This window comes from Macaca fascicularis, chromosome 10, assembly GCF_037993035.2.
Source record: "Macaca fascicularis isolate 582-1 chromosome 10, T2T-MFA8v1.1".
Lineage (NCBI taxonomy): Eukaryota > Metazoa > Chordata > Mammalia > Primates > Cercopithecidae > Macaca > Macaca fascicularis.
The window spans coordinates 62015361-62041832 of NC_088384.1; the positions used below are offsets into that span (position 1 = coordinate 62015361).

Below are 26472 nucleotides of genomic sequence, written 5' to 3' on the forward strand. Positions count from 1 at the left end.
GCTTTGACTCTGGTGGTCTTCTTCGGGGAATAAACGGTCTGGGCATAACACTGTAACAAAGGAAATCACTGGGCTAATTGGTGTCACTCAAAATTTCTTTTTTTTTTTTTTTTTGAGACAGAGTCTCACTCTGTAGCCCAGGCTGGAGTGCAGTGGCCGGATCTCAGCTCACTGCAAGCTCCGCCTCCCGGGTTCACGCCATTCTCCGGCCTCAGCCTCCCAAGTAGCTGGGACTATAGCCGCCCGCCACCTCGCCCGGCTAGTTTTTTGTATTTCTTAGTAGAGACGGGGTTTCACCGTGTTAGCCAGGATGGTCTCGATCTCCTGACCTCGTGATCCACCCGTCTCGGCCTCCCAAAGTGCTGGGATTACAGGCTTGAGCCACCGCGCCCGGCCGTCACTCAAAATTTCATCAGAATGGCACCCCCATGCCAGGAAACGAGACGGGGCCTAGACCTGGGCCCCACAAACAATGAGGGCATTCCCAGTCCAGACCTCAATCCCATTTCAGGGAAGGGATAAGTTCCCGGAGGCACACTGATTCCCTCACCCCAGGAACACCACAAAGTGCAGGATTAGATCTACCCACCAGAGAAAGAATCATGTTAGTAGCGGAAGACAAACCTATCAAAGTTCCCACTGGTATTTGGGGACCTTTACCAACAGCATACATGAGACTAATTTTAGGCAAAAGCCATCTTAATTTGCAAGGGACTGTAGTCCCAGGAGTGATTGACTCCGATTATGAAGGAGAAATTCAAGTAGTTTTAATGTCACAAGATCTTTAGATTTTTGAACCAGGAGAATATATTGCTAATTATTGCTTATTCCCTGCAAATTACACCCTTCTGCACAAAAGGAGAAACAAGGAAATAAAGGGTTTGGGAGCACAACTACATGGGAATCTAGGTATCCCAACCCATAGCCTCTAATAGACCTACCTGTGTAGTACAAATTAAAGGAAAGAAATTTTATGGGCTTATGGATATACGAGCTGATGTATCAGTAATATCTAAAGACTACTGGCCCCCATCCTGGCCCTTGCAATTAACTTCTACGTCCCTAGTGGGAGTAGGAACAGCTCAAAGTGTTCAACAGAGCCCTGAGATTTTATCTTGTCTTGTTTCGGATGGACAGTCATGTACTTCTCAGCCTTATGTTTCAAATATAGCTATCAATTTATGGGGTCGAGACTTACTTACAGCATGGGATATGAAACTTACAAAAAAAAACTTTGGGCCGGGCGCGGTGGCTCAAGCCTGTAATCCCAGCACTTTGGGAGGCCGAGGCGGGCGGATCACAAGGTCAGGAGATCGAGACCACAGTGAAACCCCGTCTCTACTAAAAATACAAAAAATTAGCCGGGCGCAGTGGCGGGCGCCTGTAGTCCCAGCTACTCGGGAGGCTGAGGCAGGAGAATGGCGTGAACGCAGGAGGCGGAGCTTGCAGTGAGCCGAGATCGCACCACTGCACTCCAGCCTGGGCAACAGCGTGAGACTCCGTCTCAAAAAAAAAAAAAAAAAAAAAAAAACTTTGATAACCCAGGATTTAAAATGAGGAAGAACATGGGATATCAGAGGGAAAAAGGTTTAGGAAAATTTCAAGGAAATCCTAACCCGATTATCAGTAACTGGAAAAATAGATAGAAAAGGGCTAGGACATCAGGATTTCTGACAGGGGTCATTGATATTTCTCCTCCACCCACTGCCTTACCATTAGAATGGCTCAGTGACAAACCCACATGGGTGGATCAATGGCCCCTATCTCAGGAGAAGCTGACACAACTTCAGCAGCTAGTAAAAGAACAATGGGATGCCAGACACATAGAGGAGTCAGCCCCTGGAATTCTCCAGTGTTTGTTATTACAAAAAAGTCCAGAAGATGGCGACTGCTACATGATTTAAGAGCTATTAATGCACATATAAAATTGATGGGTGCCTTACAAAAAGGCTTACCATCTCCAGCGGCTATTCCAAGAGACTGGCCTCTTGTAGTAACAGATCTTAAGGATTGCTTCTTTACTATACCCTTACCCGAGAAGGATAAGCCTCGATTCATTTTCTCTGTGCCTTCTATTAATCAAAGAGAACCTGTGTCTCATTATCAATGGAGAGTTTACCCCAGGGCATGCTTAACAGTCCTATGCTATGTCAGCATTTTGTAGGCCAGGCATTAAAGGAACCTCGGAATACATTTCCTACTGCTTACACCATTCATTTTATGGATGATATTCTTTTGGCTGCTCCTACAGATCAAATCCTACATCAGTTATTCAGAGAAACAAAACAGGCTTTGACTAAATGGAATCTCCAAATAGCTCCAGAAATGGTACAAACAACTTCCCCACACCAATACTTAGGAACTATTATTAGAGAGAAGTGTACAGCCTCAGAAAGTAGTTCTCCATAAAGACAGGTTACAGACTTTAAATGATGTTCAGCAATTATTAGGAGATATTAATTGGCTATGGCCGATGTTAGGTATTGCTACCTACCAACTTACACATCTTTACCAAACCCTGCAAGGAGATTCTTCTATAAATTCTCTGCAGCAATTAACTAAAGAGGCAGAAGCTGAATTATGGCTTGTAGAGCAAAGGTTATTGCAGAGACATGCCCCAAGGCTACAATTGCAAAAACCCTTGCTTTTGTTTATTCTTCCTACCCCCAACTCTCCAACAGGACTTTTGGACCAGTTCATAGACAAGTCTGTAACAGTAATTGAATGGCTCTTTTCTACCTAATCAAACACTCAAAACCCTGCAAGTTTATCTTTCTTTAATTACACAGATTGTGACTATGGGCAGGTAGAGGTCAAAAATGTTTACGGGATACGACCCTGACAAAATTATTGTTCCTTTATACTCCCAGCAACAAGCCGCAGCTTGGGAAACGTCCACTGCCTGGCAAACTACTTTTGCAGACTTCATGGGTGCTATAGATAACCACTACCCCTCAAGACAAAATTTTACAGTTTTATAAAATCCATTATTTCATTCTTCCTGTGATTACTCATCACAAGCCTATTCCAGGTGGACAGACTTATTTTACTGATGGCTCTTCCAAAGGTACTGCCGCTATCTATGGACCAAAACATATTCAAACAATAATGACCTCTGGAGTTTCAGCGCAACACTCACAGCTAATTGCAGTCATTCAGGTTTTACAGCTCACAGCTTCAGATCCTATCAACATTGTCTGTGATTCAGCTTATGTTGTAAATGTAGCCAGTCACACAGGAACTGCTACAATTAAAAGTACACTAGACCCAGAACTCCTTCCCTTCCCTTCCCCTACCCCTTTTCCTCTCCCTTCCTCTCCCCCTTCCCCCTTTCCCCTTCCCTTCCCTTTTCTCTTTTCTTTCGTTTTTGAGACAGAGTCCCGCTCTGTTGCCAAGACTGGAGTGCAGTGGAATGATCTCGGCTCACTGCAACCTCTGCCTCCTGGGTTCAAGCAATTCTCCTTCCTCAGCCTCCACCACCATGCCCAGCTAATTTTTTTGTATTTTTAGTAGAGACGGGGTTTCACCATATTGGCCAGGCTGGTCTGCAACTCCTGATCTTGTGATCTGCGCACATTGACCTCCCAAAGTGCTGGGATTACAGGTGTGAGCCACCGCACACGGACAGCTTAACTTATACGTAAGACTTCAACAAGTTATTCACGCTCGTGCAGGTCCTTTTCATATTTCTCATATTCGCTCTCACACACAACTTCCTGGGCCACTATGTCTAGGTAATGAGAAAGCAGACAAGCTGGTTGGTTCTGTGTTTCAGCAAGCTCAAGTGTCTCATGAGCTTCTGCACCAAAGTACTGCCACCCTTACTCGCATGTTACATTTATCTCGCAGCCAAACTAGGGCTATAATACAAGCCTGTCCTACTTGCCAGCATGTCCCTGGAACCACACCTGTAGAAAGCTGTAGCCCACGAGGTTTGGCTCCAAATGAAATTTGGCAAATGGATATTACATGTCATGCGGGTCCGTGTAAAGAGACCACTAAACAGGCTTTGTGTGAGCAATAAAGCATTTTGATCACCAGGGTGCAGGCGGGCTGAGTCCGAAAAGAGAGTCAGTGAAGGGAGATAAGGGTGGGGCCATTTTATAGGAGTTGGGTAGATAAAGGAAAATTCCAGTCAAAGGGGGGTTGTTCTCTGGCAGGCAGGAGTGAAAGTCACAAGGTGCTCAGTGGGGGAGCTTTTTGAGCCAGGATGAGCCAGGCACAAGATAATGTCATCGCCTAAGGCAAGGACCGGCCATTTTCACTTCTTTTGTGGTGGAATGTCATCAGTTAAGGCAGGGCAGGGCATTTTTACTTCTTTTGTGATTCTTCAGTTACTTCAGGCCATCTGGGCATATACGTGCAAGTCACAGGGGATGCGATGGCTTGGCTTGGGCTCAGAGGCCTGACATTACACACATAGCAACCTTTGGTAAGCTTAGCTATGTTCATATGACTATAGACACTTATTCTCATATGCTGCATGCTACATGCCAAACATGTGAGACAGCTGGTCATGTACAATGACATTGTCTGTCATCATTTGCTCACATGGGGATACATAAGCAATTAAAAACTGACAATGAACCCACTTATACTAGTCATGCTTTTCAAAATGTCTTACAGCTTATAACCCATAATATTGGAATTCCTTATAATTCCAATTTTAGAGGAAAACACATTGTAGAGCGGGCACATCAAACATTATAATGCACGTTGAAAATACAAAAGGGGGTATAGGAGGCCAACTACCACCTCAATCAAAACTACATTTAGCCTTATTTACCTTAAATTTTTTGACTCCTGGTATGGATGGTAAGACTCCAGCAGAAAGACATTGGGAAGTGTTAGAGGAAAAGAGGAAAGTTTATCCAAAAGTGTTATGGAAATCCCTGGAAGAAGGAAAATGGAAACGTCCAGCGGATTTACTGACATGGAGAAGAGGGTATATTTCTGTTTTCACAGGCGATGGACAAACCGTGTGGGTGCCCTCAAGGTGCATGCAACCATGGAGTAGGAGCCTGGGGGAACCCAGTGTCAGGCCTCTGAGCCCAAGCCAAGCCATCGCATCCCCTGTGACTTGCACGTATATGCCCAGATGGCCTGAAGTAACTGAAGAATCACAAAAGAAGTAAAAATGCCCCGCCCTGCCTTAACTGATGACATTCCACCACAAAAGAAGTGAAAATGGCCGGTCCTTGCCTTAAGCGATGACATTATCTTGTGCCTGGCTCATCCTGGCTCAAAAAGCTCCCCCACTGAGCACCTTGTGACTTTCACTCCTGCCCGCCAGAGAACAACCCCCCCTTGACTGTAATTTTCCTTTACCTACCCAAATCCTATAAAATGGCCCCACCGTTATCTCCCTTCGCTGACTCTCTTTTCGGACTCAGCCTGCCTGCACCCAGGTGATTAAAAAGCTTTATTGCTCACACAAAGCCTGTTTGGTGGTCTCTTCACACAGACGCGCATGACACCCAGGGCGGCCAACCATGGGCCTGGTCCCTCCGATTCAAGCCTTGAGCCAGCTGAGCCTGAGTGCAAAGATAGAGAGAAGGCCGACCAGAGTGATGATGACATCCACCCCCATAACCTGGGGACAACTCAAGAAAACCACGCAGGAAGATGAGAAACTACTGGAGCATCAGTGACAGGCAAAACCCCTGATTCCATGTTCTTGGCCATGTTAGCCATAGTGTCCTGTGCAGTATTGTAGCAGGACGAGTGGCAGACAAAACTCTTCAGACACCGAGTTAAAGAAGGAAGGGGTTTACTCGGCGGGGAGCATTGGCAAGACTTCTGCCTCAAGAGCCGAGCTCCCCAGTAAGCAATTCCTGTCCCTTTTAAGGGCTCACAACTCTAAGGGGGTGCACGTGAGAGGGTTGTGATTGATTGAGCAAGCAGCAGGTATGTGACTGGGGGCTGTGTGCACTGGTAATTAGATTGGAACAAAACAAGATAGGGATTTTCACAGTGCATTCCTATACAATGTCTGTAATCTATAGATAACAGAACCAATTAGGTCAGGGGTCGATCTTTAACTACCAGGCCCAGGGTGTGGCGCCAGGCTGTCTGCCTGTGGATTTCATTTCTGCCTTTTAGTTTTGACTTCTTCTTTCTTTGGAGGCAGAAATTAGGCATAAGACAATATGAGGGGTGGTCTCCTCCCTTAGTATGTTTTCGCTGTGCAGAGGCAAAAACATTGTGCATATGTTCTCAATCCCCCAGCAGTACAACCTATACTTTGGAGCAACACTCCTCCTGAGATTTATCACGATCAGGGAGTGTGGGCTCCAGGACCCCTAACTCCCCCTGACATAGAACACTTAAACTCTCAGAATAATGGCATTAATTATACCGCTCCACTGGAAGGACTTCCTTTGTGTATCACCACAAAGACGTCGCTCAGCCATAGCTGTCTTACAATTCAAGCTCAAACATGGTTGAGTCACTATGGAAAAATTATGTACTTATTAAGTCTTGGTTCTATTAATGTAACTGGTGTGCTAACCAACCTTTCCCGGCCCAGTTGCCCTAATTGTGCTGATTAAGGAATGGATTCCATTCAATAGTTCTACCCTACTCCGTGGACCCAGTGTCTTGTTCCACTGGCTAGAAAACAATCTATGTCAACTGGAGACATTGTGGATTGGGGACCTAAAGGTCAATTAGATCGAAAAGATGAAAATCAGAAATCATGGCACAAACTTCACTGGCATTGGTGGCAAGCTTTCAATGCTTCTTCTTTATACAATACTGGGATCCAATCCCAGTCTGCCACCCAGATTGCTTGGCATGGAGCAGGATTTAGCTCACCTCCTCTTCCGTGGCATTATCTAGGGAGGAAAGGACCAATTCAAGAGACGATATGGAAGGCAGCACTCCCATTTATGAATGGCAACATCTGGATTGGAATACTCTCCAATAAAAGCAATAGTAAGTGACACAATCTTAATGTTGCATTTGTAAAGAATATCACCACTCAATTTACAGTTTTTGTTTTTAATCCTCATGTCTTTTTGGCAGTTAAGGAGAACCAGCTCCAGGTAAACAATACCCAATTGACCTGTAAATCTTGCCAGTTTTATCACTGCATTAATCATAGCACATTGCAAACACATAGCATTTCTACCTTGATGATTTTGGGTCACATCCCTGGGCTATGGATTCCTGTTAATCTGTCCAAGCCTTGGGCTGCTACACCTGCTTTGCATTTTGTGAAACTTCTTCCAACTTAGCTTACTCATCTTGTCTGTAGAGCCTTAGGCATAATTTTTGCTATTGTCTCCTTAGTCACACTAATAACTTCTGTTGTGATGTTCCCTGTAGCTTTGCATAATTCTATTCAAACAGCTCAGGACCTGGAGAACTGGACACGCACAGCTGATCAAACGAGGCTACTTCAGAATAAAATTAACACTGAGTTAACTGAAGTGGCAATGTTAAAATCCACGGTCCTATGGTTAGGGGAACAAGTACAGAGCTTGCAGTTGCAGCAGCAATTGCGTTGTCATTTTAACCACATTCATATTTGTGCAAAAAACTTAGAATATAACCAAAGTGAGTATCCACGGGACCTTGTGAAAGCTCATTTACAGGGAGCATTCACATCCAACATCACCTTTGATATTGGTGAATGACAAAACAAAATTCTTGATTTAAATAAGCGAACTCAAAAATGTCAGCCTTCTTTAGAAGACTGGGCCGGGCGCGGTGGCTCAAGCCTGTAATCCCAGCACTTTGGGAGGCCGAGACGGGCGAATCACGAGTTCAGGAGATCGAGACCATCCTGGCTAACATGGTGAAACCCCGTCTCTACTAAATATACAAAAAAAAATTAGCCGGGCGAGGTGGCGGGCGCCTGTACTCCCAGCTACTCAGGAGGCTGAGGCAGGAGAATGGCGTGAACCCGGGAGGCGGGGCTTGCAGTGAGCTGAGATCCAGCCACTGCACCCCAGCCTGGGCAACAGAGCCAGACTCCGTCTCAAAAAAAAAAAAAAAAAAAAAAGACTGGACCAAATTCCAGCAAGGCCTGGCAAGCCTCAGCCCTTGGACCTATCTAAAGCACCTCATTAACATCTTATATGTAGTTCTTGGAATAATGCTGTTTTTGTCTCTGTCTTCTGCTCATAGTCTGTAAAATCGGATGGACTGCCAATCAGAGAATGAGAGCTGCCCAGCCTGGCCTTACATTCTTTTTTTTTTTTTGAGACGGAGTCTTGCTCTGTCGCCCAGGCTGGGGTGCAGTGGCCGGATCTCAGCTCACTGCAAGCTCCACCTCCCGGGTTTACGCCATTCTCCTGCCTCAGCCTCCTGAGTAGCTGGGACTACAGGCGCCCGCCACCTCGCCCGGCTAGTTTTTTGTATTTTTTAGTAGAGATGGGGTTTCACCGTGTTAGCCAGGATGGTCTCGATCTCCTGACCTCGTGATCCACCCGTCTCGGCCTCCCAAAGTGCTGGGATTACAGGCTTGAGCCACCGCGCCCGGCCACATTCTTTCAATTAACACATAAACAGGAAGGGAGAGATGTTGGGAGCTGAAAAGGACAAAGGGATCATGATCAACTCAGCATTCCACTGGAGGCTATATGGTCAAATAGCTACTGTTTATCATGAATGCAGGATGTGAGCAAACTCACACAGCGCCTGCCACCAAAAGGTTTGCTGAGGGCCTCACTCCCTGGCGCTGGGCTCCTTGAAGTTATCTACTGAGAAATCTAGTGCCTATTGTTCACAGGATGCAGTCTGGCAAGCCTGCTGTGAACCAAACAGCATACCGACAATCACTACCCCACAATCACCCCCCATTTATCGCTATCTGTTTTGCCTAATAAATATGGAGGGCTGTGTAAAGCTCAGGACCCTTGTCCACTAGAGGCAAGGTGCCCCCGACCCCGTCTTCAAAATATACTCTTTGGTCTCTTGTCTTTTATTCCCGCATTCATCCCTCTTTGTTCAGGTCCCCTAGGTCCGTGCAGGTTACAAGTGGCACTTCTGATCAGCGACGGAATTGGGTGCTCTACAGTCAGGGAGGGCCATGTTAAACCCTTTTGTAAGCCTTGGGTTTTGAGTGAGATGGGGAGCCACTTAAGTGTTCTGAGCAAATAAATGACAGAATTAGACCTTGTAATAACAAGAAAATCCTATGTGGCAGCTGAATTAAGTGGACAGAAGTGAGACAAAGTGGAGGCAGGAGACCAGTTAGGCTATTCAAATAATGGAGGTGAGAGATGACAGCAGTTTGGCCCAGGGTGGGGACCATGGAAGTGGTAAAATTTAATGGTTAAATTCTCATAGATTTTGAAAGCACAGCTGACAAGGCTTGGTGATAGACATGCTACAGCACAAGAAAGGAAAAGTCAAGGATGACTGCAGAATTGTGGCCCCAGGAACTGCAAGAACAGAACTGCCATTCCCCAAGAGGGAAAGGTCATGGATGGAGTTGGGGGTGGGAGAAGAGCTGGGAGCTCAGCATTGAAGTAGTACTTGTCAGAAATCAGACCAGAGATGATGAGGAGCCTAAGGGTCAAGGAGGGGTGTGGACCAATGATACAAATGTGGGCATCACTAGCATGGGCTCAACCACCAAGAGTTGGGCACTGTGTGGGCAGGGCCTCGTGCCTGTAAGAAAGATTCAATACCCGGTACAGATTTCTCCTCTCCAGCTCTTCCTTCCTTTTTTTGGTTTGCTTGGTTTTTTTGAGACGGAGTCCCACTCTCTTGCCCAGGTTGGAGCACAGTGGTGAGATTTCGGCTCACTGCAAGCTCCACCTCCTGGGTTCACGCCTGAAGGGGTGGCCTGCCCCTCCACACCTGTGGGTGTTTCTCGTTAGGTGAACGAGAGACTTGAGAAAAGAAATGAGACACAGAGACAAAGTGTAGAGAAAGAGAAAGCGGGGGCCCAGGGGACCGGCGCTCAGCTTACAGAGGACCCACACCGGCACCGGTCTCTGAGTTCCCTTAGTATTTATTGATAATTATCTTTACCATCTTAAGGATAAGGGAGTGGCAGGACAATAGGATCATTGTAGGGAGGAAATCGGCAGTAAGACATATGAACAAAAACCTCTGTGACATGAATAAGTTTAAAGGAAAATGCTGTGCCTTGAGATGCATATGCAAACATCTCCATAAACCTTTTAGCATTACTTCAGCCTATCATATGGGGAGAAACCTTGGACAATACCTAGCTCTCCTAGGCAGAGGTCCCTGTGACCTTTGGCCGTGTATGTGTCCCTGGGTAGTTGAAATTAAGAGAATGGTGATGACTCTTAACCAGCAAGCTGCCTTCAGGCACTTGTTTAACAAAGACACATCCTGCACAGCCCAAAATCCATTAAACCTTGAGTCACTGCAGCACATGTCTCTTGCAAGGACAAGGTTGGGGGTAGGGTCACAGATTAACAGCATCTCAAATACAGAACAAAATGGAGTCTCTTATGTCTACTTCTTTCTTTTTTTTTTTTTTTTGTTGAGACAGAGTCTTGCTTTGTCGCCCAGACTGGAGTGCAGTGGCCGGATCTCAGCTCACTGCAAGCTCCGCCTCCCGGGTTCACGCCATTCTCCTGCCTCAGCCTCCCGAGTAGCTGGGACTACAGACACCCACCACCTCGCCCGGCTAGGTTTTTGTATTTTTTAGTAGAGACGGGGTTTCACCGTGTTAGCCAGGATGGTCTCGATCTCCTGACCTCGTGATCCGCCCGTCTCGGCCTCCCAAAGTGCTGGGATTACAGGCTTGAGCCACCACGCCCGGCCATGTCTACTTCTTTCTATATAGATACAGTAACAGGCTGATCTCTCTTTCTTTTCCCCACACACGCCATTCTCCTGTCTCAGCCTCCCATGTAGCTGGGACTACAGTGGCCAGCCACCACGCCCGGCTCATTTTTTATATTGTTAGTAGAGACACCGTGTTAGCCAGGATGGTCACGATCTCCTGACCTTGTGATCCGCCCGCCTCGGCCTCCCAAAGTGCTGGGATTACAGGCGTGAGCCACCACGCCCAGTCTTTTTTTTTTTTTTAAAAAACAGTCTTGCTCTGTCACTCAGGCTTGTGCCACCACACCGGGCTAATTTTTGTATTCTTAGTAGAGACAGAGTTTAACCATGCTGGCCAGGCTGGTCTGGCTTCCATCTCCTGTACTTAAGTGATCCACCCATCTCCGCCTCCCAAAGTGCTGAGATTACACGCATGAGCCACAGAGCTCAGCCCATAATGTTTTTAAAAAGTATATCTGGAGATATTGACACAATTATGAATGCAGGCTGTAACACTTAGTAATATGGTCTACAAATTACGTTGCAATTTCAAAGTATCACTACAAAAGTAACATAAAAAGCTGTTGAATTTCTAAACGCATTTCCAATTGACCTTAGATTACCAATTGCCAATAGTTTTCAAAGTGACAAATATTGAAATTTCTAAAGTTACTTTGGAATAAGTAAGCAAATATCTCTCTTGGTTATAGATTATATATAAAATCAATGCCATATTAAGGAAAGCCAAAGTTATAAAACTAAATTTGTGAAACTGCCCTTTTTTCTTTCCTTTTCTCTTTTTAGGATGGGTTGAATTAGTACTAAATTTGGGTTTCACAAGGGCGAATTTATCTTTGAAATGGATTTTCCTCCCATCAGGTAGTCTTAATTGCTTTACAAAAATCTAAAATCTAATACAGGTTTTTAAAAAGTAAATTTTTCAAGCAGTTCATATGTTCGGCCCAAAAGTAAAAACTGAGTTTATACATTTGCTTCAAATTAAAAATTGACGACCGGAAAGCATACTTTTAAAGGTAAAGTCCTTGTGAGAAGAGTTAAGAATCACGAGAACGGAAATGCGATTTGCTACCTCTGGGTTTCCGTTCGCAGAAGCGCGAGGGGCCCGGCGATGCGGGTCTGGCTCGCTGGGCCACCCCTTTCGGGTCACTGATCCGGGGCACGACAGGGAGTGGGTGCTCCTCACACCGAGCGCCCGGACGAGGGCAGCTGCAGCGTCGCGATGGAGCCCAGAGCCCTGCCCCGCAGATGACGCGCCGCTGCGGCTTTGCCTACCCTCCCACAAGATGGCTGCGGGTGGCGCCGAGGATGCTGGGCGCGCGCCCCTCGGAACCCGCGAAGAGGTGGCCGGGGCGGGGCCGGGGGCAGGGCCCGCGGGAGCCCGGCGCTGATTGGCCGGCGTGGCCGGCGGGCCCCCGCCGCTGGTTAGTAGCGGGCGCCGCGGCCTGGGCTGGGATGTGAGGAGCTGCGGGTTTCGGGCTCCGGGCTCCGGGCTCCGGGTGGCGGCGGCTGTGAGCGGCGGCGGCTGTGAGCGGCGGCATTGCGGCGCAGGCGGCGGGTGAGGCCAGCGGGCGCCGTCGGCGGCCGGCCCTGTCGGCCGCGGCATGAGGAAGCGGACCGAGCCCGTCGCCTTGGAGCATGAGCGCTGCGCCGCCGCGGGCTCGTCCTCCTCCGGCTCGGCTGCCGCGGCGCTGGACGCCGACTGCCGCCTGAAGCAGAACCTGCGCCTGACGGGCACGGGGGCGGCCGAGCCGCGCTGCGCAGCCGACGCGGGAATGAAACGGGCGCTGGGCAGGTGAGGCTTCGCGGAGGGGGGGCTCACCTGGCGCAGGTGCGTCCCGCAGGGGGCCCCAGCACCCCCCAGCCCCACCCAGGGTGACCGCCCGCCCGATCTGCGGCCGCCCGGTTGCGCGCTAGTGTCCCGCATTTGGCCCGCGGCGGCCCCACCCCCGCTCCCTTCCCCAGGCAGCGCGGAGGGAGCGCTGTGCCCTGCCCCTGACCCTCTGTGTTCTCCTCCCGCCCTCGCGCTCGGCACTCCCAGCCTAGCCTTGCACCCCGACCCTTTCCCGGGGCTGCCCGGGGGACCCTTACGTTGGGGGCTTGGCGCCGCCCGAAGTCATGACCCCGCGTAGGAGAGTAGGGTAGCGGGTGGGGAGTCCTTGGGAGATCCCTGGACGCCGGGCACAGCAGAGGCATGAGGCAGAGGGGCCGGCGCCAGATCCTGAGAGCGCTGGGGCCCACTCGGACCTCCTCTTCCTGCTCTGCATCGGGCCCCGCACCGAGCGCCCGGGCAGGCGCCCTTCAGGCTGGGCTGCGTGCACGGAGCCTTACTGGCATCTTGGGCGCTCGGCGCCTCTGCCAGGTAACTAGGGTCGGGTGCGTGCGTCGTTCAGAACTCCGGGACCTTTGGGGAAGGGCTCAGTGGGCCGCAGGTTGTAGGGGAAGGAGGGACTCGGAGCATCGCAGCCGTCGGAGGGAAGCCTGTCCTTCCCTCTGCTGGTGGTGGTTCGTGGTGCGTGAAATCTGTCCGCACAAGTTCGCCTCCTTGGGAATCACCTTGCAGTCCTGGATCGTTTGGTTATTGGTGTTCTCCCTTTGGGTAGAAGATGAACGCGTTTATATAAAGCCACTTTCAAAACTGTGATGCAGTTGGGATGGAGATGGGAACATGTTTCATACGGACAGATTTCTCCTCCCATCTGCTGGTTTCCTAATTATCTGGCTGTTTGTAGAACGTAGCATTCCTGGCAGCTTTGAAGTCTTGATATTTCGTGGTGATTTGAAGAAGTTACTATATGGTGATCTCGGGCGTTGTAGCAGAGCACTTCTTTTTTGACCATCTGGAATGCCCTTAGTTGATGCTGGCCACTTGAGTGTAAAATATTTATGCAAGTCGCTCCTAAAGAAAATTAGAATTTCAACTTCATTGCTTAAAAGATCATGAAATTAAACTATAGACACCTCTAAGTTGATGATTTGACAGAAGGGCAGAGACTGATAGACTCGTGTCTATGGGTGTAAAATTATCTAGCATCTGCAATATCTTTTGTGAAACTAATCTGTTCTCTTTGCTATGGAAATATTTATTTGCATTAAAAACTCATGATTTAACTTTAATACACTTTTATTAACAGACATGGCATGTTAGATAAATTGGAAAATTCTTCCTTCGAAAAAATCGAATTGCCAGGCGCGGTGGCTCACGCCTGTAATGCCAGCACTCTGGGAGACCAAGGGGGGCAGATTATCAGAGGTCTGGAGTTCGAGATCAGCCTGACCAACATGGAGAAACCCCTTCTCTACTAAAAATAAGAAATTAGCCGGGCGTGGTGGCGCATATGCTTGTAATCCCAGCTACTCGGGAGGCTGAGGCAGGAGAATCACTTGAATCTGAGAGGCGGAGGTTGCGGTGAGCGAAGATATGGCGGAGCCGAGATCGCACTATTGCACTCCAGCCTGGGCAACAAGAACGAAACTCCGTCTCAAAAAAGAAAAAAAGAAAAGAAAAAAATTGTTTCCACAACGTTTGGGGAAACAGCGCCGACCTGGCACCTTCCTTGAAGAATGTACTGTATTAAAATGACCTGATTAATTTTTATTTTCTTTTTTTTTTTTTTTTTTTTGAGACGGAGTCTCGCTCTGTCACCCAGGCTGGAGTGCAGTGGCCGGATCTCAGCTCACTGCAAGCTCCGCCTCCCGGGTTCACGCCATCTCCTGCCTCAGCCTCCCGAGTAGCTGGGACTACAGGCGCCTGCCACCTCGCCCGGCTAAGTTTTTTTTTGTATTTTTAGTAGAGACGGGGTTTCACTGTGTTAGCCAGGATGGTCTCGATCTCCTGACCTCGTGATCCGCCCGTCTCGGCCTCCCAAAGTGCTGGGATTACAGGCTTGAGCCACCGCGCCCGGCCTAATTTTTATTTTCTAGTCAGGACAAAGAGAGGCATTCCAGTTGTGTCCATATCCTTTGGATAAGCAAAAGACTGTTGGGGTAAAAAGCAAAACAAAGGCAAGGAAGACCAAATTTGCGAGCTACTGGTTGTCTTCCTTCCCGGCTGGCTCTCTCAGACATCCTTGGACTTTCTCCTCTTCCTCTCTCAGACTCTGTGCCACCATTACCTCCTCACTGAGGCCTTCTTAGACCAGCCCACCCCTGTCGACGTTATTATCACTTACTGGAGATTGTAATTTTTGCTTGTGTGCCTCCCCTGCAACCAGAATGGAAGCACCATGAGAACAGGAGCTTTGTTTTCTCCACTTAAGTATTTCCAGTAGCTGGCACCTAGTAGTGGTTAAAAAATACTTGTTTTTTTTTTTTTTTTTTTTTTTTGAGACGGAGTCTCACGCTGTTGCCCAGGCTGGAGTGCAGTGGCGCGATCTCGGCTCACTGCAAGCTCCGCCTCCTGGGTTCACGCCATTCTCCTGCCTCAGCCTCCTGAGTAGCTAGGACTACAGGCGCCCGCCACCGCGCCCGGCTAATTTTTTGTATTTTTAGTAGAGACGGGGTTTCACTGTGGTCTCGATCTCCTGACCTTGTGATCCGCCCACCTCGGCCTCCCAAAGTGCTGGGATTACAGGCTTGAGCCACCGCGCCCGGCCAAAAATACTTGTTGAATGAACAAATTATCCATTGCGCGCGCGGAGCCGCCTCCTTTGTGTCTTTTATGATCCTCCTTTTGATCCTTCCCTACATTTTTTAAACTCTTTATTGTCAACATACACGGAAGTAGAGAAGACAATCTAATGAGCCTTCATGTATCCATCACTTAAAGTTTTCAGTGTTTAGCCAATTTTGAATCATCCATTCGTCTTCTCCTTTTTTTTGGTAGGATGAAAGTTTGGATTGTTTTTTTTTTTTGAGAAGGAGTCTTGTTCTATCGTCCAGACTGGAGTGCAGTGGTGATCTTGGCTCACTGCAGCCTCCACCTCCTGGGTTCAAGCAATTCTCCTGCTTCAGCCTCCCAAGTAGCTGGGATTACAGGTGCCCGCCACCGAGCCAGGCTAATTTTTGTATTTTTAGTAGAGACAGGGTTTCACCATGTTGGCCAGGCTGGTCTCAAACTCCTGACCTCGTGATCCACCCGCCTCGGCCTCCGAAATTGCTTGGATTATAGGCATGAGCCACAGTACCTGGCCTGGAATATTTTTAAACAATTTTTTTTAAGGCAGTTCTATCACCCAGGCTGGAGCACAGTGGCATGATCATGGCCCACTGCAGTCCAGACCTCCTGGGCTCAGGTGATCCTCCCACATCAGCCTCCCTAGTAGCTGAGATGCTGTGTTTATGCACTCCTGGTTAATATTCTTTGTTTTTTTTTTTTTTTTTTTTTTTTTTTTTTTTTGGTAGATCTGAAGTCTCACTATGTTGCCCCCCAGGCTGGTCTTGAATTCCTGGCTTCAAGTGATCCTTCTGTCTGGGTCTCCCAAAGTGCTAGGCGTGAACTACCATGCCAGGCCTAAATTCTCCTGCCTCAGCCTCCCGAGAAGGTGGGATTACAAGCACATGCCACCACACATGGCTAATTTTTGTATTTTTAGTAGGGATGGCGTTTCACCATGTTGACCAGACTGGTCTCCAACTCCTGACTTCAAGTGATCTGCCTATCACGGCCTCCCAAAGTGTTGGGATTACAGGCGTGAGCCACCATGTCTGACCTCTTTTTCTTTTCTGATTGCATTGCATTTCTAGAACAAAGTTAAATAATAGGGATGACACTGAGTAACTTGTTTCATTCCTGACTTCAGTGAGAATGCTGTTAGTGTTTTTGCCATTAAGTGACATGCTGGGGTGTGTTGCTAATGTTGTGGGGAGCTTTTTGTTTTTGTTCTTGCTCCCTCACTGATGTTTTTAAAATAAAAAATGGTGACTGAGTTTTCTCAAATGCCAGTGCACATCTGTGGAATGATCAGAGAGATTTTCTTTTTTTTTTTTTTTTTTTTTTGAGATGGAGTCTTGCTCTGTGGCCCAGGCTGGAGTGCAGTGGCCCGATCTCAGCTCACTGCAAGCCCCGCCTCCCGGGTTCACGCCATTCTCCTGCCTCAGCCTCCCGAGTAGCTGGGAGTACAGGCGCCCGCCACCTCGCCCGGCTAATTTTTTTTGTATTTTAGTAGAGACGGTGTTTCACCGTGTTAGCCAGGATGGTCTCGATCTCCTGACCTCGTGATCCGCCCGTCTCCGGCCTCCCAAAGTGCTGGGATTACAGGCTTGAGCCACCGCACCCGGCCGATCAGAGAGATTTTCTTCTTTTATCTGTTAACATAGTAAGTTATAGTAATGGATTTATATTATTGAATCATCATTGTATTCCTGGGATGAACTCTCTTATTGTATAGTCAGATTCTATTAATTTATTTTTTATTTTTTTTTGAGACGGAGTTTCACTCTGTCGCCCAGGCTGGAGTGCAGTGGTGCGATCTCGGGTCACTGCAACCTCTGCCTCTCAGGTTCAAGCAATTCTCCGGCCTCAGCCTCCTGAATAGCCGGGATAGGCGTGTGCCACCATGCACTGCTAATTTTTGTATTTTTAGTGGAGACGGGATTTTGCCATGTTGACCAGGCTGGACTCAATCTACTGACCTCAGATAATCTGCCCACCTCAGCCTCCCAAAGTGCTGAGATTATAAGGTGTGAGCCACCACACCTGGCCTATTTATTGATATTTTATTTAGAAATTTTACATCATTATTTGTGAGAATAGTCTGTAATTTTCTCTTATGCAACCTTTATCAAGTTGTTTTAGTGTTTTATATAGCTTTATAAAAAGTTTCTTATATAACATTTTATTCTAAACTTTTATTATTATTATTATTATTTTGAGACGGAGTCTTGCTTTGTCGCCCAGGCTGGAGTGCAGTGGCGCGATCTCGGCTCACTGCGAGCTCTGCCTCTCAGGTTCATGCAATTCTCCTGCCTCAGCTTCCAGAGTAACTGGGACTACAGGCGCCTGCCACCCCACTCGGCTAATTTTTTGTGTTTTTTTTAGTAGAGATGGGGTTTCACTGTGTTATCCAGGATGGTCTCGATCTCCTGACCTCGTGATCTGCCCGCCTTGGCCTCCCAAAGTGCTGGCATTACAGGCATCAGCCACCGCGCCCGGCCATTTTATTCTAAACTTTTAGCCAGCTTACAAAATTTTTAAAATATTTGTTTAAAATTTGGTAGGAATTTTCTTGTAAAACTTTCTAAGCCTGGTGCCTTTATATTTATTTATTTATTTATTTAACTTTTTTGGCACATACAGGTCTTTGCCACGTTGCCTAGGCTTGTCTTGAACTTCTCTTTCAAGCAGTGCTTCCACCTCTGTCCCCTAAAGTATTGGGATTATAGGCATGAGCCACCATCCTAGCCAGTGCTGTTTCAGAATATAGCACTTCGGTAACTACTACAGTGTCTTCTAAGTCATTGACCTGTTTAGATTTGCTATGTCCTGATTTCAGTTTTGGCGGTTTATGTATTCATATAAAATTATCAATTAAATTCACCTTTTTTCCTCTGTAGCTGTGGCCATTTCCCTAGTTTTGTTCCCTGTTTTTTGTAATTAGGGTTTTTCCTCTTTTTTTTTTTTTTTTTGAGACGGAGTTTCACTCTTGTTGCCCAGGCTGGAGTGCAATGGCATGATCTCGGCTCATTGCAACCTCCACCTCCCAGGTTCAAGCAATTCTCCTGCCTCAGCCTACCGAGTAGCTGGGATTACAGGTATGTGCTGCCATACCTAGCTAATTTTGTATTTCTCATAGAGACAGGGTTTTTCCATGTTGGTCAGGCTGGTCTCGAACTCCCACCCTCAGGTGATCCGCCCGTCTTGGCCTCCCAAAGTGCTGGGATTACAGGCATGAGCCACCACGCCTGGCCTGCTTTTTCTTCTTGATTTAGGCTAGTCAATAATATATGTATTATCCATACATACACTGAAGTGGGGAAAAATATAAACACACACATACGTATTTTCTGCTCCATCAAAGAAAATATTTATTTCTTTTTAGTTCCGGGAGATGAGGGGGATGCTGAGGGCTGCAGACAAGTGGAGAGAACAGGTTCTGTCTGAAGGGGATAGCAGCTACCACACCCTGTCCTGTTGCTGCCTGGCAGGAATGTGGTCCCAGAGTGGCCAGATCGTCCAGTCTTTCTGGAAAAGACTAGCTGGTGTTTTTTTTAGTTTGTTTTGTTTTGTGTTTGAGATCGTTTGGCTCTACACCCAAACTGGAGTGCTACGGTGCAGTCATGGCTTACTGCAGCCTGTGCCCCCCAGGGTCAAATGGTCTTCGCACCTCAGCCTTACAAGTAGCTGGGACTACAGGCACCCACCACCATATCTAGCTAATTTTTGTATTTTTTGTAGAGACAGGGTTTTGCCATGTTGCCCAGACTGGACTTGAACTCCTGAGCTCCAGTGATCCACCTGCCTAAGCCTCCCAAAGTACTGGGATTAAAGGCATGAGCCAGTGCACCCAACCTTTTGTTTGTTTATGTAATTTTTTTTGTCTTAGTGTGTGTGCTTGTGTGTGTGTGTGTGTGTGTGTGTGTGTGTGTGTGTGTAGTATTGCCAACTTTTTTAACATTGGTAAGTAATTCAGATGAGAGCAATTTTGGAGGTCAAGACGAACCCCAAACCAGTTTTTTTTGTTTTTAAATTCTGGGCTGAAAGGTAATTTTTAAAGGTAAATATTTATCTCATTCATAGGTCAACTCTGTACTCCTTGGGACGAGGAACTAGATAAGTTTTTCTTTGCATGGTGTCTGGTGTGAGGAGGTACTGGGCAAATGAGTGATTTTTTTTTTTTTCTTTTTTTTGAGACAGAGTCTCGCTCTGTCACCCAGGCTGGAGTGCAGTGGCATGATCTCGGCTCACTGCAACCTCTGCCTCCTAGATTCAAGCGACTTTTCTGCCTCAGCCTCCCGAGTAGCTGAGACTACGGGTGCCTGCCACCATGCCCGGCTAATTTTTTCTTTTTTTTTTTTTTTGAGACAGAGTCTCCCTCTGTTGCCCAGGCTGGAGAGCAGTGGCGCAATCTTGGCTCACTGCAACCTCTGCCTCAACCTCCCAAGTAGCTGGGATTACAGGCGCGCGCCACCATGCCTGGCTAATTTTTTGTATTTTTAGTAGAGACGAGGTTTCACCATGTTGGTCAAGCTGATCTTGAACTCCTGACCTCATGATCTGCCTGCCTTGGCCTCCCAAAGTAGTGGGATTACAGGCGTGAGCCACTGTGCCCAGCCTTAATTTTTGTATTTTTAGTAGAGACGGGCTTTCATCATATTGACTACGCTGGTCTTGAACTCCTGACCTTGTGATCTGCCCGCCTCGGCCTCCCAAAGTGCTGGGAATACAGGGGTGAGCCACCGTGCCCAGCCCAAATGAGGAATTTTGTGGGCCTTTCTTTAGCCCTGGAATTCTTGGGAATGCTCGTTGAAGGCATGACTGGTCTAATTTGGACCCTGAGAAGGCAGTCATGAGATGTACACGGTCTGTGTGTTACCTAGTCTTTTTCCTCTGACTCCCAACCAACAGGCCAGATCTGCTGGATGGACAGAAATCAGTGGGCTGCATGGGAGATTTCATAGCCAGATCACCCTCACACATAAATGCCAAAGAAGACAGTCATCACACCTCGTTCTTCCTTGACCCAAAGAAGATACTTTATCCCAGGTTGCTAATGGCTTCCCCCTAACCCAGAAGGGTGGATGGCTGAGGTTAACATCTGTCTTCTTCAGTGTCAGCCTTCCCCAGGTTCAGTATCAACCTCACCCTCTAAGTGTCCCTGCATGGTATCTCTTCATCTTTTCTTTACAGATTAGGAAGATGGGAGCGAGTTCTGAGCTAGCTTTTGTGATTAAAGTCCGCTTTGTCCATCTCCTTTTTCCTTTTGCTTCACTCTCAGTACGGTCTGTGCCAGGACTGTGACAAGGCATGGGGCTGGCTTTGTTTATGGTGCCGCAGCTGGCCTCCCACCCCCCACAACTGGTGCTGGTTCTCCTCTTCCTAACTCAGTGTACCTTATCATGGCTGCACTCCAGCCAGGGACCGGCCACACTGGGACTTGGTGCTTTGCCACTGCCTTCTGCTTTATTAGGACTCTGCATCCTGTATCTCTGCTTGGTTCCTAGTTCCTTTCAGCCACAGTGTCTCTTCCCAAGTGAGTGCCCACCTTCTATGGTGACTTTGGCAGACAGGCCTGAACTGTGAGGGGTATTTTTGGGCAGGCTGAAAGCACCTGAGGCACTTTCATGGAGGAAGCCTTGGAGAGAGGCATGGAAGATGGGTCAGGTTTGTGCTAACAGCTTTGGAGACAGGACATCATTTCAGACTCCTGCTGCTGCGACTTCTCCTCCTCTTCATTCCCCTCCTTTCTCTCCTCCTCCCTTAGAACACTTTTCCTTCCAGAGTGAAATCTGCAGGGAAAGTGTTTATTGAAATATAACCTAAAAAGCTGACAGATTAAGTCGATGCTCTTCACCCAGAGATGACACCACAAGACTTCAGGCTCAGTGTGTTTGTGCTTTGGCAGGGGCTGTTTCAGCATGAGAGTGGGTAAGCCATCTATCTCGTGCCACACTGAGAGCCAGCGTCTAGAGTGTCAGTCAGTGAACAGGGGCCAAGAGCCAGGATGCCGGAACCAAAGTGTCCCATTACCAGCAAGACTTCTCATTTAGACCTGGGCCGCTTTGTATTGTGATTTACTGTTGCAGAGGATAGCCTTCATAGAGACCCGGGTCTCAGGTGAGTTTTCAGATTCTCTGGCTTGGGTGAGTTGTGTAACACTCTGAGTTTGTTTTTTCATGTGTGATGTGGGGATTAGAGTGTCTTCCCTGTAGGATTGTGGTGAGACCCAGGTGTGTGGAATGTTCGTGGCACATGGTGAGTGCTCGGTCAGTGACATCTTCTAGATGACTAGCCCCATGATATTAAGAGTTGAGGGTACTGGCCGGTGTGGTTGCTCATGCCTTTAATCCCAGCACTTTGGGAGGCCGAGGCAGGCAGATCACTTGAGGTCAGGAGTTCAGGACCAGCCTGGCTAACGTGGTTAAACACCATCTCTACTAAAAAGATAAAAATTAGCCTGGCAAGGTTGTAAGCACCTGTAATCCCAGATAAGGGATTACCTCCTGTAATCCTGGGAGGCTGAGGCAGGAGAATCGCTGGAACCCAGGAAGTGGAGGTTGCAGTGAGCCGAGATTGCGCCACTGCACTCCAGCCTGGGCTACAGAGCAAGACTTTGTCTCAGAAACAAAACAAAACAAACAAACAAGAAAACACGAGTTGAGGGTACTGAGAAAGATCTGTTAGCTCATGTCAAGAAGGATTTTCTTCTACCCTTTTCTGCCCCAAACAATTAAGAGTCTAGCTTCTCAGCCAGTCATACATATACAGTCCATCCTGATCAGTTAATGTGTCTGTTGGTATTAGAGCATTTATAGCACTATTTGCTTATTTAACACTTTTTTCCAGCCACTCATTTAACAGTTTGAGTACCTGTTATGCCCAGTAACACCTGTGAATGCCGAGGCCATAGCAGTTCTCCTGGCCTTTACATTCTGGTAGGGGAGGCAGATAACACATGAAGAAACATGTGATGCCACGTGCTCAGGGCACTAAGGAGGAAAATGGTCCCAGTGAGGAGATAGCCACAGATGAGGCCCTGTGACTGTGTGTGCACAGTCCGGGTGTACAGGGAACGTTTCTGACAAGGAGACATGAACGGATGGCACTGGCTGCTTTAGAAGAGAGAAATGGCATGATGTGTGTTGTCATCATATCACTCTGACTGTGTGACAAGCACAGACTGCAGTGGGCAAGCAGGGAGACCAGCTAGGGGCTGCCAGAGTCATCCAGGCAAGAGATGACGGGGGCTCAGGCTGGGACAGCAGGTGTGGAGATGAGAAGAAGCATGTGATTCTGGATTCACAAACTACTTTCTGAGCAACAGGAAGAATGGAGTTGCCAGATACTGAGATGGGGATAGATGTGGAAAGAGCAAGTGCTTTGAGGCAGGAGAAGTAATCTGTTTGGTTTTGGACATATTGAGGTGTCTGTTAAACATCCAGGTGGATGGGGGTAGAGTTCAAGGGGAAGGTTAGGGCCTGTATCTGACCATGGCTGTGGCAGGTGGTACCTAGAGCCCTGCAGCAGACTCGCCCAGCAGGCAAGTCAGGACAGAGGAGTCAGGACCTGGGCAATGAGTTAGGAGGATTGCTGGGAAAAGGTGTCAAGGTAGCCACCTAAAGAAGGCCTGTTGCAGAAGACAGCATGATCTGCGATTGGATTTGGTGACATGAGATCAGCATTGACAGGAGTGTCTTACTGCAGTGGTGGGGGCAAAAGCCTAATGGTGAGAGCTCAAGGAAGAAGTGGAGAGGAAATGCAGGTAGCTTTTCCAGAGAGCTGTGCGGGAAAGGGGGAAAGACGGGGAGGGATGGCTGGAGGGGGTGAGTTTTCTTAGCAGTGATATTAGATACCAAAAAATAAACAAATAATAGCATCACTATGCTATAGGACAACTTCAGGCAGCCCATTATATTGATCATTATGATATTATCATATATTAGCCAAAATCGCGCCATTGCAGTCCAGCCTGGGCAACAAGAGCGAAATTCCGTCTTAAAAAAACAAAAAACAAAACAACACATACTGTAATTGTATTCCATATGTTCCAGAAGTTAAGTGGAGTCATGGAATATATGAAAATTACCCAAATTGAATTTCTAAAGATGAAAACCACAATGTGTGAGGTAAAGGTTGCACTGAAGGGAATTACACTGAAGGGTAGATTAAACACTGCTAAAGAAAGGGCTTGACTATTCAACGTAAAACCTGGGGAAAACAGAACCAAACAAATTTTCTTTTTTTTTTTTTTTTTTTTGAGACGGAGTCTTGCTCTGTCGCCCAGGCTGGAGTGCAGTGGCCGGATCTCAGCTCACTGCAAGCTCCGCCTCCCGGGTGCACGCCATTCTCCTGCCTCAGCCTCCCGAGTAGCTGGGACTACAGGCGCCCGCCACCTCGCCCGGCTAGTTTTTTGTATTTTTTAGTAGAGACGGAGTTTCACCGGGTTAGCCAGGATGGTCTCGATCTCCTGACCTCGTGATCCGCCCGTCTCGGCCTCCCAAAGTGCTGGGATTACAGGCTTGAGCCACCGCGCCTGGCCGAAACAATTTTTAAAACACTGGGCACTAGGCAACAAAGGACAGTAAACTCGGAGAGGTGACAAAGGAAGTGAGCCCTACAGTACCCTAGCTGACCTTGACAGAGCTTCCACGCCATGGCACAGGGAGAGGAGCTGCATGGACTCCCAGGGTTGTGGGTGTGGAGCTGAGAATCTGGAGAGACCAATGTGGCTAGAGTTCATAGCACAGAGTACCAGAGAGGAGAGAGCAACACAGAGAGAGACCCTGGGGTCTTCAGAGGGTCCCCTTGATCAGCACATGTGTATGAGGACACTCTGTGGCTGGGGAAAGAACTGTCTGAAAAGATTAGAGGAAATAATCCCTGCTACTTAGAGCAAGACCGTAATTTACTGGGTAAAGCATTCAGGAACAGCATGCTTCAGTAGTGGGAAATTCCAGGTATATGGGTTTGTGAGGGCTGCCATAACAAAGTAACACAGACCAGGTGACTTCAATGGCAGAAGTTTATTTTCTCTCAATTCTAGAGGCCAGAAGTCCAAAATGGAGGTGTCAGCAGGGCTGGTTTCTCATGGGGCCCCTCTGCTTGGCCTGTAGATGACCACCTTCTCCGTGTTTCTTCATATGGTCTAACCTTTGTGTGTGGCTCTTTCTGCATTTCTTCTTACAAACATTAGTCATAGTGGATTAGGGTCCACCCTGATGACCTCATTTTAGCATAATTACCTCCTTAAGACCCTCTCTTTAAATACAGTCGTATTCTGAGGTGCCAGGGGTTAAGACTTCAACATATGAATTTTGAGGGGACATTATTCAGCCCATAGCACAGACATGCAGAGTGGTGGGAAACTATGATGTGTATATAATGAAGAGAATAATCAGTGAAAACCGACTGAGTACTGACATGCACATTAGTGTTGAAGAGAAGGACATTAAAACACTGTAGGCTGGGCATGGTGGCTCACACCTATAATCGCAGCACTTTGGGAGGCCGAGGCGGGAGGATCACCTGAGGTCAGGAGTTTGAGACCAGCCTGACCAACATGGAGAAACTGTCTCCTATCTCTACTAAAATTACAAAATTAGCCGGGCGTGGTGGCACATGCCTGTAATCCCAGCTACTCGAGACGCCGAAGCAGGAGAATCGCTTGAACCCAGGAGGCGGAGTGCCATTGCACTCCAGCCTGGGCAACAAGAGTGAAATTCCATCTCAAAAACAAACAAACAAACAAACAAACAACACTTACTGTAATTGTATTCCATGTGTTCCAGAAGTTAAGTGGAGAGTCATGAAAAATCTGATAATTACCCAAATTGAATTTCTAAAGATGAAAACCACAATGTGTGAGATCAAGTTTACACTGAAGGGAATTACATTGAAGGGCAGATTAAACACTGCTCAGCTATTCAACGTGAAACCTGGGTAAAAGAGAACCAAACAAATTTTCAAAAGCATCGTTACTAGGCCAGGTGGGGTGGCACACACCTGTTTTCCTACCATGCCTGTAATCCTAGCACTTTGGGAGAACAAAGAAGGAGGATCTTGAGCCCAGCAATCTGAGACCATCCTGGGCAACAAAGGGGGAGACCCTGTCAAAAAAGAAAAAAATGAAACAATTAGCCAGGCATGGTGTGCACGCCTTTGATTCCAACTAATTGGGAGGCTAAGGTGGGGAGGATTGCTTGAGCCTCGGAGGTCAAGGCTACATGAGCCATGATCCAAGCCACTGCACTCTGGTCTGGGCAACAGAGTGAGACCCTGTCAATAAATAAATAAATAAATACATAAATAAATGCATCACTATGCTATGGGACAACTTCAGGCAGCCTATTATACTGATAAGTAAAGTCCCCAATGAAGAGGAGAAAGGAGAGAAAAAATATTTGAAGAAATAGTGGCCAGAAACTTTACAAGCTTGGTGAAAACTGTAAACCCACTGCTAAGAAGCCTGATTAATCTCCTGCATAAGAAATGTGAAGCACTATACCAAGGCACTTTGCAATCAAATTGCTCAAAACCAGTGATAAAAAAACCTTCAAACCAACCAGAGGAGAAAAGACATACTGTGCACATAGGAACAAAGATATGGGCAACAGAAGGTTTCTTATCAGAAAAGAAAAGCAAGTAAGAAGCCAGCGAAGCAACATCTTTATTTTTTTAATTTCTTTTGAGATGGTGTCTCACTCTGTAGCCCAGGCTGGAGCGCAGCAGCAGTCTCCGCTCACTGTAACTTTCATCTTCTGGGTTCAAGCAATTTTCCTGCCTCAGCCTCCCAAGTAGCTGGGATTACAGGTGCCCGCCACCACACCTGGCTAATTTTTGTATTTTTAGTAGATACAGAGTTTCACCATGTTGGGCAGGCCGGTGTCCAACTCCTGACCTCAGGTGATCGACCCTCCCCAGCTTCCCAAAATGCTGGGATTACAGGTTTGAGTCTGTGCCTGGCCTTGAAGCAACATCTTTAAAGCTGTCATGCCATGTAGTAATGTCAATAAACAGGTACACCTTCTGAGGAACGCGTTGTTAGGCAAGTGCATTGTCATGCAAAGATCAGAGTATATTTACACAGATATAGGTGGTAC

General features: G+C 47.4%; 1 protein-coding gene across 11 annotated transcripts in view; it reads left to right on the forward strand.

Annotated features, from left to right (window-relative positions):
- Positions 1-11838: 11838 nt before the first annotated feature.
- The window catches only part of ABHD12 (abhydrolase domain containing 12, lysophospholipase), an 89701-nt gene continuing 75067 nt past the window's right edge, over positions 11839-26472 (forward strand). For 4 of the 11 annotated variants that reach the window (XM_074004613.1, XM_065522677.1, XM_074004617.1 and 1 more), the window contains exon 1: positions 12782-13138. Coding sequence is in view for 5 of the 11 variants with exons in the window: in XM_065522677.1 (XP_065378749.1) it covers positions 12971-13138 (168 nt within the window). In the remaining 6 variants the exon portion in view is untranslated. Of the gene's footprint in view, positions 12201-12229; positions 13139-26472 lie in introns of those variants that run through there. The other 7 variants (XM_074004614.1, XM_074004618.1, XM_074004612.1 and 4 more) reach the window with 4 other exon arrangements.